General features: G+C 39.8%; 1 protein-coding gene across 4 annotated transcripts in view; it reads right to left on the reverse strand.

The window, feature by feature from the left end:
• The window catches only part of phactr4 (phosphatase and actin regulator 4), a 50,000-nt gene that overhangs the window by 10,399 nt on the left and 22,178 nt on the right, over positions 1-17,423 (reverse strand). For 3 of the 4 annotated variants that reach the window (XM_062962305.1, XM_062962308.1, XM_062962304.1), the window contains 6 exons: positions 10,765-10,941; positions 9,321-9,401; positions 5,509-5,670; positions 4,904-5,266; positions 1,678-2,248; positions 288-511 (listed from right to left, as the gene is read on the reverse strand). In XM_062962305.1, coding sequence (XP_062818375.1) covers positions 288-511; positions 1,678-2,248; positions 4,904-5,266; positions 5,509-5,670; positions 9,321-9,401; positions 10,765-10,941 — 1,578 coding nt within the window. The remainder of the gene's footprint in view (positions 1-287; positions 512-1,677; positions 2,249-4,903; positions 5,267-5,508; positions 5,671-9,320; positions 9,402-10,764; positions 10,942-17,423) is intronic. The other variant, XM_062962309.1, reaches the window with a different exon arrangement.

The raw sequence follows: 17,423 nt of genomic DNA on the forward strand, positions 1-17,423 counted from the left end.
ATAATAATAATAATAATAATAACAACAATAACAATAATACACTGGGTCAAGCCCAAAACAGTATTACATGAATAAAAACAGCAACACAATAAAATCACAGTATAATAACACATCTTACAAAAGTTAAAATAACTTAAAACTTTTAACTTGTGTTGCTGGGCTTGTCCCCAGGTGAGCCACCCCGAGTCCCTTCGGGGAGATAGAGGTGGGATACAAAAATAAAGTTGTTGTCATTGTTATTATTATTATTATTGTGCATCTTGACATGATTTCAACCACAGCCTTACTGTTATGGCTTTCGTCGTCCTCCTCCTCGTCCTCCTCTTCCTCCTTATACAGAATTGGTCCCTCGGAGTCCGAATCGCTCGGACCCTCCTCTTCATCCTGAACCGTCTGAAGAATGAGCCTGGGAATGACGGTAACGGTCGGGGAGTCTCCAATGTAAACGCCGGAATTGGAAGAATTGGAATGATGAACGGCTTCTTCTTGGTCCTCTTCCTCATCATCTGGACTAACAACAGAGAATAGAATTATAAATACTGTATATACTCAAGTATAAGCCTAGTTTTTCAGCCCTTTTCTAGGATTGAAAAAAAAACCTCCTCGGCTTGGATCCTGGTGGGCTTATATTCAGGTCGGCTTATACTCAAGTATATGTGGTATATTTATTATTTTTCCCTATTATTATTGGTATCATTACATTCATTATTTTACTATATTAATTATTATTATTATTATTATATTTATTATTTTACTCTATTATTGTTGTTACTTTTACATTTATTTTACTCTATTTTTATTATTATTAATACATTTATTATTTTACTGCATTTATGATTACATTTATTATTTTACTGCATTTATTATTACATTTATTATTTTACTGCATTTATTATTACAGTAGAGTCTCACTTATCCAAGCTAAAGCGCCGGCAGAAGCTTGGATAAGCGAATATCTTGGATAATAAGGAGGGATTAAGGAAAAGCCTATTAAACATCAAATTAGGTTATGATTTTACAAATTAAGCACCAAAACATCATGTTATACAACAAATTTGACAGAAAAAGCAGTTCAATGCGCAGTAATGGGATGTTGTAATTACTATAGTTACGAATTTAGCACCAAAATATCACAATATATTGAAAACATTGACTACAAAAATGGCTTGGATAATCCAGAAACTTGAATAAGCGAGTCTTGGATAAGTGAGACTCTACTGTATTATTACATTTATTATTTCACTCTATTATTATTAAAAGGATACATAAGCACATTTACATTGAAGAAGATGAGAATAATGATTTAATCAGAGTTGAACAGTCATATCTTAAATTACAGTTTGATGTAAAAATTCAAAAAACATTTAAACCACTGAGGCCTCAATTAATGTAATTTTATTGGTATCTCGGCTTATACTGGAGTCAATGTTTTTTTGTGGTAAAATTAGGTGCCTTGGCTTATATTCGGGTCGGCTTATACTCGAGTATATATGGTAACAACAAGGAATGTAAGGATCACTTCCTTATTATTATTATTATTATTATTTTATTATGACACAGCAAACAATTATTATTATTATTATTATTATTATCATCATTTTGCAAACTTCAGGTCAGTTAACCTTGATCTGCAGAAGGGATGTGAATGAAAGAGAAAGGAGCCCAAAAGCCACTCACACTTTCAGCATTTCAATGGTCACGGGCAGCGATCTCGTCCTGGCCAGGCTCCCGTTGTCTTCGCCGTAGCCGTCGTTCTCAAAGAGCAGGGAGTGGGCCCGGTAGGAGCCCTCGGCCGGCGGGGTGGCCGGCAGGGGGCTGGTCAGCGCCTGCTGGATGCGGATGTGCAGCGGGAGCTGGGGCAGACGGGGGACCCCGTGGGGCTCCCGGGATCCTTGCTCGGGCAACCGCCTGGCCAGGTCGGCCACTGGAAGGCCATCCTGCGGGGCCGAGGCCCACGGTTCTGTGGCCACGGGGGGCTCTGCCTCGTGGGGGGAGGTCGGTGGTGGGGGCACGTACGGGGCCTCGGAGGCGATGTGGGGGGGCAAAGGGGGCGACAGGGGGGAGGGGGAGTGAGGCGGGAACATGTACGGCGGCAGCGAGGAAGGGTAGGGCGGCACGACCCTTTCGTTCGGCGACTTGGGAGTGGCTGCTGATTCCGATGGGTTCAGGGGGACACCCCTCTTGGGGGGTAAAGGCGGAGAGGGCTTTGACAGGGCCGTGCCGCTCGAAATAGCTTGAGATAATTCAGCTGGAAAAGGAAAGAGAGAGACAGAGAGTAAGCTACTGCTTTTAATCTAATGCAGTTTAATCTCATTTCTCAACCTGGGGGACGGGACCCCTGGATGGGTTGCGAGGGGGGGTCAGAGGGGTTGCCAAATACTATTATTAATATTATAATAATATTATTAATGGAGCCCCGGTGGCAAAGTGCGCTAAAAGCACTGAGCTGGAGACCGAAAGGTCCCAGGTTCAAGCCCCGGGAGCGGCAGGAGCGGCCGCTGTTAGCTCCAGCTCCTGCCAACTTAGCAGTTCAAAAACATGCCAATGTGAGTAGATCAATAGGTACCGCTCCGGCAGTAAAAAAAAAGTATATTATTATTATATGTAATAATCTAGAGCTGATATTGTCTATCCAATGCAACGGGGTGTTCACTCTTCTCATTATCATTATTATTATTACTATTATGTTTATGTTTATGCTGAAGCTACCATACACCTTTCTCCTGCCAACCTAGCAGTTCAAAAACATGCCAATGTGAGTAGATCAATAGGTACTGCTCCGGCGAGAAGGTAACGGCGCTCCATGCAGTCATGCCAGTGGCCAAATGACCTAGGAGGTGTCTACGGACAATGCCGGCTCTTCAGCTTAGAAATGGCGATGAGCACCAACCCCCAGAATCAGACATGACTAGACTTAACGTCAGGGGAAACCTTTACCTTTACCTATTATTATTAATAGAATACTAATATTTAATTACATAATTAAACTATTTTCCAGTAAGAAGGGCAAGGACTAACAAAAATGAATTGGTGGGCTGTATGCAGGTTGGATCACGCTGATCTAGGCCACATACAAATATATTAAGCAATACAAAATTCTAAGCAAATGAGCCAAAACAGATGTGAGTTCACAAGATTTGCTTACAATTTCACCTTGCAGTCTGCAGCTGCAAGAGAAATACGTGAGCGACACTGCTGCCCTTTTAAACCTTCCTCTGGTTTTAATTTTTTTTTTCATTGTTGAGATTGCAATAGCTTTTGCCATTTTGGGAAAAGATTTAGGACAGGAAAAAATGCAGCGCTCTACTTTTGTAGCCAAGGTCGCGTTCCTTCCTGCAGCCACTTGCCAGGTAAAGAGGCCTTGGCTACAAAAGTAGAGCATCACAACTTTTCTGCCCTAAATCTTTTCCCCAAATGCAAACTAAAAAAAAAAAACCCACAAACCTACTGCAATCTCAGTGAAAGGGCAACTGAACTCAAAGGAAGGTTTAAAGGGGGACGAATGTAGCTTAATCAAATCAAGCGACAACATGACAGACTTCTCACAAAATAAAACTCTGAAAAGTAACTTGGAAAAGTAACTACTTAGTCTGTAATTCCAGAGCCCCAATCATTAGGAAAAACACCTTCTGGGCATGCTGGCTGGAGGATTATTATTATTATTATTATTGACACAACAACATAGTCTGACACAGCAAACAAGATAGATATGCTGGATTTCGTATCACAAAATCACAAGTCGAACATTTCCCAAGTGTCTAGGACTGTGTGATGTATTATTATTATTATTATTATTATTATTATTATTATTATTATTATTATTATTATTTTAATATGACACAGCAAACAAGATAGATATCCTGGATTCCGTATCACAAAATCACAAGTCGAACACTTCCCAAGCATTTAGGATTGTGTGATGTATTTTTGGATGATGCGCGTTGATTATTATTATTATTATTATTATTACTACTACTATATTTATTTATACTCCACTTTATTGCCCCGTAGGGAACTCAAAGCAGCTTAACATAAAAGCATCAGCATAACCATTTCAGCTACACAAATATACAAACATTAAAACAAGATTAAACATAAATAGTATTTAAAACCCATTGAAACAAATTGTATGAAATAATTTGGGATTTGCCATACTTTGGTCTGCTCACTATTCAGACTACATTAAAGAAAGCAAAAGACGTAAAGATTTGGAAGACCAGCTATGAAGTGTAAAGACATACGACTGGATATTAAAGTTAGGATTCTCCATGTACTTCCCATTTCTATGTATCATTGTGTACGGTGAACAGTGAAGAAAGCACAAACAGGCACACGCTGAGGTCTGTTACTATCTATTGCACATATTCAATCATCACCACTAAGCCGATGAGCACTTTTGCAAAGGAGCAAATCAAGGAGTCTTTTATAGCGATCAAATAATGTAATGTCAGCCCCAACATTTTAAAAAGCGGAAAGCCGACATGAGCAGACCTGGTTTTGCTCACTTTGCAATATGCTTTCAAATTTCTTCCCATTCCCATGGAACTTGTATCAATTAATTTTTATTCTTATGTCTCTCTCACCCCAAGTTTTAACTTAATGTTCATGTGGTCCGCCCTTGTTTTTCATTGTTTCCATGATTTATTTTGTAATGGATATTATTATTTATTGTATTGCTTATTGTGTTGTGATGTGTTGTTCTTTTATATGCTGTTTATATTGTATTGTTTTGGGCATGGCCCCATGTAAGCCGCCCCGAGTCCCCATTGGGGAGATGGTGGAGGTGTATAAATAAAGTTTATTATTATTATTATTATTATTATTATTATTATTATTATTATTATTATTAAAAATAAATAAATAAGGAGGGACCTAGAGGTGAAGCAAAGCCCAAGGAACTTACCTATCAAGGGGTTGCTATTCCTATTCACTGGCTTGGGAGGCGGGATGGGAGGCTGTTTTGCAGGCACAGCAGAGTTCACGGCAGCCGTCGTCGAGTGCGCATTTGCCAGAACAGGGAGCACAGTCCTGGGGGCCGGGGAAGGCGCAACGGGAAAATGCGCTGCTTTTGTTGTCGTGGTGGGAGCTGTCGAGGAAGGCATAGTCCTTGCAGTGCTGCTGGGAGGGCCAAGGTCTCTGGCCTGCACATCCGTGGCCTCCTGAGAAGACGACGACACCGGCCGCTTGGGAGGAAGCAGAGGCTGTTTCCCGGGATGGGGATCGTGGTTTTGTCTCTCTTCTGAACTGGCATCACTGCTGAATGTTCCTGCAAAGCATTTTAAAAAATGGTGTTAACAGCAATATTTAGAAAACATTATTTCATCTCAGGTTACACTTCTGTATAACTACATCATTTGCATTTTAAGAGAGACACTTCTTTTGCAAATACATTTCTGTGCCTATATAGGGGTTATAGGGGGAGCCTCCAGCAGCGCAGCAGATTAAGCTGCTGAACTTCCAATAAATTCATTTATCAGAGAGTGTTGGTCCTAGCCCTCAGCTCCTTACCTGGCAATTTCTTCGGTTCTTCGGAAGGAATGGGCTTTTTAAGACTCGCTCTTTTTCCAGTCTCTTCTTCCAGGTGGGCAAGGTTGACCATTCCAGAATCAATGGGGATGGTATGTCCATTTTTCAAGCTGGCGTGGTTAAATTTGTCTGGGTCTTCTCCATCTGTATGCGTTTGGGAAGGAGAATGAAGTAAGAACACATCAGGCACATTTGAGTTGAAAAGAGGCCGGAAAGGAAGAGCCACTAAGAGCAATAGATGTCTGTCAGACAGGCATTGAGTCTGCATATTGGAAGGCTATCCCTGGGGAAGACATTCCAAAGATATTGTATATAAACCCCACTTGCCTAGCTTTCAACAGACCTCACAACCTCCGAGGTTGCCTGCCTGTGGGAGAACCGTCAGGAGAGAATGTTTCTGGAACATGGCCAGACAGCCTTGAAAACTCACAACAACCCAGTGATTCAGGCCATGAAAGCCTTCAACAACACATTGTGATAAATGCTCCTCCGCAACAAAAGAGCTTCCTAAGCTTTCCCTTTAAACGAGGCTTCGATTAACGAGTCCTTCACACAGAAGCCACCAGATGGCATCTGGGGCAAAACATGTTTGAACATGGTGCGCCTCCAGGTTGCCCTTTGCCCACTCCGGCTAAACATAATATTCCACTCTGGTATTATTGGATTATAGCACTATGTCACACAATGCACAAGAAAATAAAAGAAAAAAATTGCATCATAACAGGGTCTCAATGCTATATTTCTCTTCCATTTAAAAATAAGGAAAAACATTTTAGAATCAACTAAAGGGCAGATTAAAAATATATATGAATTCATCTAATGGCCCTGAAAGTATAGTTCAGGGGTCCCCAAACCTTTAAAACTGGGGGCCAGTTCATGATCCCTCAGACCGTTGAAGGGCCAGACTATAGTAGGCCAGGTGGCTACCAAGCAATAACAACAACAACAACAACAACAACAACAACAACAACATATTTATCCCAACCCCTTTCTGTCTTTGTGGACCAAAAGCACAAGCAAAGCACCCCTGACAGATGGCCTCCCAGTCTCAATGTTAATAATAATAATAATTATTATTATTATTTTATTCTTGTACCCCGCCTCTATCTCCCTGCAGGGGACTCAGGGCGGCTTACAAATGCAAAAGAGTATACATACAAGAACATCAAATACCGAAAACGCACAAATGAAAAATTAAAACATACGATTAAAATCAAACCATTAATAAGACAAAGTTAAAACACATCATAAGGATGGGCTGATCAAAGTGCACTAAGTGAGACTTATTATTATTATTATTATTATTATTATTATTATTAATAATAATAATAATAATAATAATAAAAGAGGGTTGGAAGAGCCCCCTTGGGTCATTTAGCCAACCCCCTTCAGCTTTTGTGCCGTGGGGGCCGGATAATGGCTTTGATGGGCCGCATGTGGCCCCTGGGCCGTAGCTTGGGGACCCCTGGTATAGTTAATGGGCTCATTAAATGTTTAAAATGTAAATGTGCTGATTATAAAACAGCTTGGCCTACAACACCCATGCCATGTTCATTTCCAACCATGCTGAATAAATAACACGATGTAACACAATTTTTGTTCCTGGGCCGTAAGTGTCATTTCCTAATTGGTTTTGTCATAACAATATGGAAAACATTATTTGAACTGCAAAAGCTTTGTTTCCATGGGAGGGCCATCCTGCAGCACATCTCCCAGAATTCCCAAACAGCATGGCCACAGGCCCGGAGAGCTATAATCCCAGAAAGCAAATTTTCCAAGCTCTGGTTATTTCTCTCTTCCCATTCCCAATCTAACACGGGAAGCTTGTTGGGAAACTTTAAGACCTTTCCCTTGCCACACTTCCTGCATCATGGCTGGGCCTCAATGGCATGTGGGAGGCCCTCCCTCCGGATTCCAGCTGCTCGAACACACCTCAACACTCCCAAGAATGGCTGAATCAGTTTCTCTCCTCCATTGCTTTCCCTTTGTGTGCCCCGGGAGTCTGTTTTGACTAGAGATCTGAGCAAAAATCCAATAAACAACCAAACGAAGACACAAAAGTTTGCATCCTTCACAAACTGGACAGGCCAGCAGGTCTCTGTAGCACAAGAATTAATGGACTATGTCAATATTAATAGCAATTGGAAAGAAAAACGCTCCATAATGTCTCCCTACTTGCAATTCCTCAAATGCTGCTTATATCATGCACACGTGTGTTTACAGGCAGGAAAAAGAATACAAGCAGAACCACAGCACTCTGGACTTCACACATCTATATATATAAAAGAGTGATGGCATCACGGCGACCCACAAAACAACAAAACTACAGGCCCCCCAACCTCGAAATTTGACAACACAACCCATCATCCATGCCTCTAGGTTGATACAACTAAAATAAAAGAAAAATAAAGTCCTAATTAGAGAGAGAGCAATAATTGCTTTTATCCAATTGCTGCCAGTTAGAAGGCTAAGCTCCTCCAACTTGGTCTCCTAGCAACCCAATAAAAAACACTAAAAAATTGATACAATAAAATACTATAATAACAGAAAATAACTAAAAATAATACAAGAAAATAATAAAATATAATAAATAAAAATATAACTTACAATAAAATTAATTTAAAAAATGCAAATAACGTCAAATAAAAATTACACAACAATTTTTAACCAATACCACCACCACTTTGCCACAGCAACGCGTGGCCGGGCACAGCTAGTATCATATAAATGGGCAATTCCTTTGCTTTTGCCTCTTTCTGTTTTAGGTTGAGGGAAGAGAGGAAAGTACACTGAGAACATGAGAGAGAAGTCTACGTCGTGCTAAAAGCAGAGCTGGATTAACCATTACGCCAAGCACTCTACCCTCTTCCATTTAGTTGTCAAGCTGTGCCTACTACCCTGTTTCCCCGAAAATAAAACAGTGCCTTATATTAATTTTTGCCCTCAAAGATGCGCTAGGTCTTATTTTCAGGGGATGTATTATTTTTCCACAAAGAAGAATTCACATTTATGGTTGAATTTTTAAAAAATGAAAATTTCTATATTATATTTTATTGCTATACTGTTTTTAAATTACTGTTTTAAATTTCTGTTTGTATGTAAATTTATGTTGTTGGTGGGCTTGTCCCTGTGTAAACTGCCCTGAGTCCCTTCTGGGAGATGGAGGTGGGATACAAGAATAAAGTTATTATTGCATTATTATTATTTCTTGTTACTACCTTTATTTATGTACATTTACCGATCCTGCATGCTTCCAAACAAAAACTTTACTAGGTCTTACTTTTGGGGGTAGGCCTTATATTTAGCAATTCAGCAAAACTTCTACGAGGTCTTATTTTCTGGGGATGTCTTATTTTCAGGGAAACGGTAGTAATTTAACAATATAGTAATTTAATGCTTATATTGTGCTATGCTAATAATATATTGTTTGTTCATTTGATTTGTAAGCCGCTCTGAGTCCCCTTTTGGGTGAGAAGAGCGGAATATAAATTTAGCAAATAAATAAATAAATAAAATACAGCCAGCATGTTAGATTTAAAAAATCCTCAAACTTCAGAACATGATTTATTTAACATCCAGTAGGCTGTTAGGAATAGTGAGAGTTGAAGTTCAAAACACCTGGAAGGCTGAAGTTGGCTCATGCCAACTCTGAAAATTGCAGAAGGAGGACTAAACAATCACGTTGGTACAGAAGGAGCAAAATAGCCGTGGGGCAGGGGTGGAGGGCATCCAGAACGGTCTTCATAGCAAAGCAAAACATACCGAGGTCCTCCAAGAAAGGGGTAAAAACTCACCCTGTTCAAGATCTTCCAACAGAACGCCTCTCTGAATGAGCTCCTCTCTGGGCTTTCGCATTGAAATCTTTCGCTCTAAAACTGGCATTAAATCGAAAGGAAAGAAACAACACTTCAGAACACAGGCCAGGGTGGGGGTGGTGGGGGTGGCGGTACAACATGACTGTTTTTTCCATTGACTGTATTACAGGTGCTGCCCCATCATCTATTAAATGAGTATCAAGAAGGGTGGTTTTATAATGGCAATTTAGTTATGTCTTAGTGGTTGGAACCTATTCTATTTAATGTTAAAGTGAGCTTTCTTGAGTCTTTGTTTCCTGTGAGAAAGGCAGACTATGTTGCCTTCCACACAGCTGTATAAAATTCATACTGAACTGGATTTTATGGCAGTGTGGACTCAAGATAATCCAGTTCAAAGCAGATATTGTGGATTATCTGCCTTGATATTCTGGGTTATATGGCTGTGTGGAAGGGTCCTAAATCTGTCTAAGAAGTAGGCTAACTTTCAATTCGGGGACTTCAGATGTGGTGGAATACAGTGCCCATGTTGGCTGCAAATGTTGCCCAGCTCATTTTATGTTTTTATTGCTGTGTTTTTCATGTGTTTTACAATGATTGTCATTTTTTTAATGCCTTTTAAATTTATTTGAGTGTTTTTGTATCTGATATTTGTATTTGATATCACTGTATGCTGGCTTTATATCTGTAAGCCGCCCCGAGTCCCTCTGGGGAGATGGTGGTGGGGTTTAAAAATATAATAATAATAATAATAATAATAATAATTATTATTATTATTATTATTATTATTATTTTATTATGACACAGCAAACAAGATAGATATGCTGGATTTCATATCACAAAATCACAAGTCGAACACTTCCCAAGTGTCTAGGACTGTGTGATGTATTTTCGGATGATGCGTGCAGATCCCAGTCGGGTGGCCTTTTGCAGTTGGCAGATCGTGATTTTGTCAATGTCTATTGTTTCCAAATGCCTGCTGAGATCTTTTGGCACGGCACCCAATGTGCCCATCACCACCGGGACCACCTGCACTGGTTTCTGCCAGAGTCTTTGAAGTTCAATCTTGAGGTCCTGATAGCGGCTGAGTTATTATTATTATTATTATTATTATTATTATTATTATTATTATTACTGTTTACATAATTTTTGTTATCAGAGCTTGAGAAAGTTACTTTTTGGGCTACCACTTCCAGAATGGTCTGTGGCATGCAGAACTTCAGAGAGCCAGCAGAGGAAGGATATCTGGAAGCAACTGCCTGGATTTAGACTGCAATTAGTAGTCGTCGTTCAGATCTAAGATCTGCTGCCTCTGTTATCTTTGGCTCTGGGAGCAGAAAAGGGCAGAGCTGTCCTGTGTTTCCAACACACACAAAAATCTGCTTGGGCTGGAGAAGAAAACATCGGTGAATCCTGGGTTAGTTACCTTCCGACGTCTCCTTGAACTTGCCACTGGCTTTCTTCTTCCTCCATTTCCAAGGTTTAAAGATTTTGCCAAAACCTGCAAACTTGCTCCTTCTCTTTGACGGAGGGGTTGCGTCGCCAGATTCCAGAACCTCAGTCACCATCCCAGTATCCTGCGATGGGTGATCCACCTCCTCGGCTACAAAGACAGAAAGAAAAACAGAAGCATTTAAATACAGAACTGCATTTGACAATTCTTTTTAACAACAAAGCATTGAAGACCCTTTCATACAACAGCTTCGTTCGCTGCCAGTCTGTTTACACGGGAGAACTTCAAAGTGCTGATCATGGCCCGTAAAGCCCTATATATAGTAACTCTAAACCAGGCCTGGGCCAACTTTGGCCCTCCTTCTAGATGTTTTGGACTTCAACTCCCACCATTCCTAACAGCCTCAGGCCCATTCCTTTTGCAAAAGGGGCAAAAGGAATGGGCCTGAGGCTGTTAGGAATGGTGGGAGTTGAAGTCCAAAACACCTGGAAGGAGGGCCAAAATTGGCCCATGCTTGGCCTAAGCTAATTGAGAAAATTAGAAAATCGTCATTCATAAACCTCTGATCAACCGAAGTTCATTTTCTGCCTGGCCTCCTGTAAAGAATTAATAACCACTATACCACCAAATTGTAAGGAATTTAATTAATAACGCTGCCACCAATTTGTGAAGATGCAGTCACCAAAGACTCAGAGAGGAGACCTTTTAAACTTTTTTTTCTTTCTTCTTATTCACTTTAGATGGTAACGTAACTTGGTTTATAATATATGCGACAGAGGCTTAGATGTTGGAGGAACAATAACAAGTTTATTCAGGCACAGAGCTTAGTGGTTACAAAAGATGTTTCTCACTTAGAGGCACTTTTATTAACAGTTACAATGCTAGAATGAGGTAAGACAAACTCCCTAAAGTGTCACTTCTTATTACTTAAAGTAGTTAGAACTTCTTCCTTCTACTACTTTTAAACCGCAGTCACCCTGTGATATACGATCACAGATTCTCTGTTCCTTACCAGGACACAGACTTCATTAAATAAGTCACCAAACTTATTTTAAACCGACTCAAAATGGGCAATTGAGTCCCTTTGATCCCCTCAACCTAAGATCAATCTTCCCTGTGCCTCATCAGAGCACAGACTGAATCCCTTTTTTTAAACTCTGCATTTCTTCAACAAACCGGCAGTTGGCTCCGCCTACTTCATCATGGCAACCAGCCTCTGCGTGCTGAGATGCAATAACTGTAATATTTACCCTTTTAAAACACAAACACACAATTAAACATAACATCTGTAAACCAAACATTCATACTTCATTACAACTCCAAACATTTATTTATCCTAACATTGTGGGAGTTGAAATCCAACACACCTGGAGGGCCGAGGTTTGCCCAGGCCTGCTCTAAACCACTGACATCTATCTTAAACAAAAATTATTTTCCGCAATAAGACCTGCAGAGAGAAACAGATGAAATGATCTAACCTATCAGAAAAGCCACACTTTGTTAGCATTTCCTTCCTATTAACCAAGAAAAGAAAGCCTTCTGGGCCAACAGCAACAATCTCAGGAAAGCCACACAATATCACCCTTCTACTCCACCTAATGCTCTGGCAGCCTCCGTTTTCAAAAAGGAAAAGAGAACGGGGGAGAAAACGGATTGGTGGGAAAATATAACTCCGACTTAAAAAAAAACACACACAAATATATTATCTAAGAAGCAAATGACAGATTCTACAAAAACATAGACCAGAATTTGCTACTTTAGGCAGGCGTTCTGGCTGTTGCCCACAATAGAATAATAATAATATAATAATAATAAAACCAGTACAAGAAAACTGCACTACAAACTAGAGCAGAATCAGTACAAGAAAACCGCACTACAAACTAGAGCTGACAGCTGGCACAACAAAACATTGCATGGAAAGTTCCTTGACAAAATTGAAGGAAAAGCTGATAAGAAGACCTGGCTCTGGCTCACGAATGGGACCCTGAAGAAGGAGACAGAAGGCCTGATCCTTGCAGCCCAGGAGCAAGCCATCAGGACAAAGGCAATTCAGGCCAAGATCGAAAAATCAGCTGATGACCCAAAATGCAGACTCTGCAAGGAAACCGACGAAACCATTGATCATATCCTCAGCTGTAAGAAAATCGCACAGACAGACTACAAACAGAGGCACAACTGTGTGGCCCAAATGATCCATTGGAACTTATGTCTCAAGTACCACCTCCCAGCGGGGAATGATGTTGATGGTACTGAAACTAGCCAGGTGCAAACTGACTCAGAAAAGGAGGACAGTTCTCAGTGTGATAGCAAGCAGACAGATGCTAATGAGCAGGTTGTCCTTGATGGAATGGAATCTCTAGATCGAGCTGACTGTTTGGAATTCTGGGTTCGAAGGAGTGTGAGAACAGCAAATAAGAAGGAGGTCTGAGGCCGAAGAAATGCTTTCATGCTTTGCAAAGGGTATTAAAACAGTGTGTTTGGAGACAAATCTTTGTCAAAGCAACTTTTCGTTCAAGCCAAGAAGCAAGCTCCCGTTTTCCTGGATTATCTTGCAGCCTTTGTGTGTTCATGTTCAAGGGACTTTGTCATGCTCTAATGGGACTTTGTTTATTCCTTATGATTTCTTGGATTATTCTTTAAAGCCTTGTTTTGCAACAATCTTTTGGAACTTTACTTTTAAAGAACTATTTATATTCTATTTCCTAATAAACTACAAAAGACTTCAACCTGTGTGCAGCCTGGTGTATTTAGCAAGGTGAAACTAACCTGAGGTGTGACACTCTCACACACTGTTCTCTTTCTGTCTCTTTGTCATGAAAGAAAACCGCACTCCTTTTAGACATATCCCCAAGGTGGAATCCCTCTTCTGATAAAGAACAGGCCCGAACCCATTCATAAACTGAAACTCCCATATGATTCAGAATAGCCGTGAGTGATGCAAGCAACTGTGCATGATGCCTGGTTTATTCAGGTATGAATGATTCACAATGAACACTGCTTCTACTCCTTTTTCTGGTTACTACACATATCTGAGTCCCCTCGGCCGCCCTGAGTCCCCTCGGGGAGATAGGGCAGACTACAAATAAAGTTATTATTATTATTATTATTATTATTATTATTATTATTATTATTTTATGACACAGCAAACAAGATAGACATGCTGGATTTCATATCACAAAATCACAAGTCGAACACTTCCCAAGTGTCTAGGACACTGTGATGATGATGATGATGATGATGATTATTATTATTATTATTATTATTATTATTATTATTATTTCCTACCTTATAATAAGTTAAGGGTTGGGTACATGTCTTTCTTCATCTTCACTTTATTCTCACAAGAAAGTGATTGTGCATGGACATGAATTGTGCTCCAGAAGTTGACTCTCTCAGCAGATTGGAGTCCAATATGTGAATGATTACTTTGCATTTGTCTACCTGTACCCAAACATTTCCCAATTTTCTGGACAATCTAGCCAAATTCTACATTGATTCATACCCATCCGATATGCCTTTTAATATCTACTCATACCATTCATAAACAGGACATAATCACCACTACGTCATAGAAGACCCCAGCATTAAACATGGGATTGAATATAACTTTGCGTTTGTATTTGAACCACTTTTTTCACTAATGACACAAGTATCACAAAAATGTTTGGAGGCCAGGCAGAAAATGAACTTCAGTTGCTCAGAGGTTTATGAATGACAATTTCCCAATTTTCTCAATTAGCTTAGACCAGGCCTGGGCCAACTTTGGCCCTCCTTCTAGGTGTTTTGGACTTCAACTCCCACCATTCCTAACAGCCTCAGGCCCCTTCCTTTTGCCCCTCCGCCGCTTAAGCGGCGGAGGGGCAAAAGGAAAGGGCCTGAGGCTGTTAGGAATGGTGGGAGTTGAAGTCCAAAACACCCGGAGGGAGGTCCAAAATTTGCCCACGTCTAGCTTAGACAATGGTGGTGTCAGCTGGAAAATTATGAGAGCTCTAGTTTTAACAAATTTCCTTTTAACAAACAGCTTATTTATGGGACAGTGAGTAGGAAGAGGCAAAAGCTAGTTTAATCCATAGGAGTTAGCTATGCCGTAAGAATCTGCGCTCGGGAGGTCAAGGGGGATGGCACTTCCTTACACAGGAAACCCCGGAAAACGTCATGTGAAGGGAGTGCTTGTCGGATGACTTTTTCATCTGAAAACGGAAGACTATTTTAAACATCCAGAACAGAAAAGTTGATTTCCCTGCACTTCCACCATATCATTACCAAGCACATGTTCAGTGTGCTCCAATATTTAAAGTCTTTACATTTGCTCTGAGTGTGCAGAAGATCAGCCTTACTCCAAAGGAGAACAGTTACAGTCGAGTCTCACTTATCCAACTTTTGCTTATCCAACATTCTGGATCATCCAATGCAGTTTGTCTTTTAGTATTTTAATGTTTTTGTAGTCAATGTTTTCAATACATTGCAATTTTTTGGTTCTAAATTTGTAAAAAAAAGTTACTGTGTATTTGAACTGCATTTTCTGTCGATTTGTTGTAAAACATGTTTTGGTGCTTAATTTGTAAAATCATAATGTAATTTGATGTTTAATAGGCGTTTCCTCAATCCCTCCTTATTATGCAACATTTTCACTTATCCAACATTCTGCCGGCATGTTTATTTATTTTTTAAATACATAATGTTTATTTATTTTCATTCATTCAAATATACATACATTGCAAGTGTTTGTTGCCTACTATGCAATACTTTCATCTATTAGTCTTTCATAATCATTTCTCAGATAATATATTTTCAATAAGGGGTCACAGTCTTCTATTTGAATAGTACATCTAAAAATATTATAAGTTCCAAATTTATATCCGTTTCCTCCCTGCCTTCAGTCTATTAGCTTCCTCTATGTACATTCTGCCGGCCTGTTTATGTTGGATAAGCGAGATTCTACTGTATTTAAAATGTGTCCCAAGACAATCTGTTGCCTGATGAGACTGACAGCCATCCTTCTCTTCTTCCATGCACAGAAAACAAACCAACCGGGAGATGAATCTTATTTCCATCCTGCCAATGGGGCAGGGTTCCCCCCACACAATGTATTTTCCTCTCCACTCCGTCTCCGATACCTTTGCATTTCATTTCCAATTACAGTAGAGTCTCACTTATCCAACATAAAAGGGCCGGCACAACGTTGGATAAGCGAATATGTTGAATAATAAGGAGGGATTAAGGAGAAGCCTGTTAAACATCAAATTAGGTTATGATTTTACAAATTAAGCACCAAAATATGTTATACAACAAATTTGACAGAAAAAGTAGTTCAATAGGCAGTAATGCTATGTAGTAATTACTGTATTTACGAATTTCACACCAAAATATCACGATGTATTGAAAACATTGACTACAAAAATGCATTGGATAATCCAGAACGTTGGATAAGCGAGTGTTGGATAAGTGAGACTCTACTGTATTGTGTAACCCTACAAAGGCAGTGAATACAGACAAAGAGGACAACCTCCTCTTAAACCTGTTATACTTTATAGCCAACTGGCAACTCTTACTTGGCCTAAACTGCCTTTTTACGTTGAATGTTTTAACTGTTTACTAATGTTAGATCTATTAGTAAATATGTCCTAAATATTTAATTTATATATGTAATCTCTATTTTTGTTATTGTTAAGTTGTTTGATAAGTACACCTGATGTTGTTCATTTTGTTTATGACTTGATCTGTTTATTATGTTTTCACATGTATGGTTGGCATTGAATTTTGCCATTATGTTGTAAACCGCTTTGAGTCCCCCCAGGCGTGAGAAAAGCGGTATATAAATGAAGTAAATAAATAAATAAATAAACTGTTTAATTCCAGCTAAATGCACAAAGTGTTGCTACCGTGTTTCCCCGAAAATAAGACAGTGTCTTATATTAATTTTTGCTCCCAAAGATGCTCTAGGTCTGATTTTCAGGGGATGTCTTACTTTTCCATGAGGAAGAATTCACATTTATTGATGAACAAAAAAAAGAACATTTATTATATCCTGTACAGTAGTTGTCATCACAAACCAGCATAACCAGACAAACTGTGAATCCTATCAAGAATTTCTTGTTACTACCATTATTTCCATGTGCAACAATCTATGGTACATACATTTACCAAACCTGCATGCTCGGGTGTTCTGTTCGTTGGGCATGCTTCCAAACACAAACAGGGCTAGGTCTTACTTTCGGGGGAGGCCTTATATTTAGCAATTCAGCAAAACCTCTACTAGGTCTTATTTTTTGGGGATGTCTTATTTTAGGGGAAACAGGGTATGTATTTTCTGCTAAACTCTTTTAAGCCAACGATTCCTACATCTAACCATTTGGTAAGCAGCAGCATGGAGTGAGATCAAAAGGAATAGCTCCTAGCAGTAGAGCACTGAAAACTGTCCCAAGGGTAGCATAGTCATGCTATCAAGAGTCAAAGAACCTCCAAACTCAACCAGTTTCTTTTCTCAAAAGGATCAAGAAAACAATCCACATTAGGAAGCCCCTCGGCCGCAGGTGAACACAATCCGGGCCTTCTTTCGTGACGTGCAGGCTTGTCTGGCTTCACCTGCGCTCCGGCCTCACCTTCAGCAGGACCAGACCCTCCATTACTCA

This window comes from Anolis carolinensis, unplaced genomic scaffold (assembly GCF_035594765.1).
Source record: "Anolis carolinensis isolate JA03-04 unplaced genomic scaffold, rAnoCar3.1.pri scaffold_10, whole genome shotgun sequence".
In the NCBI taxonomy this organism is placed as follows: domain Eukaryota; kingdom Metazoa; phylum Chordata; class Lepidosauria; order Squamata; family Dactyloidae; genus Anolis; species Anolis carolinensis.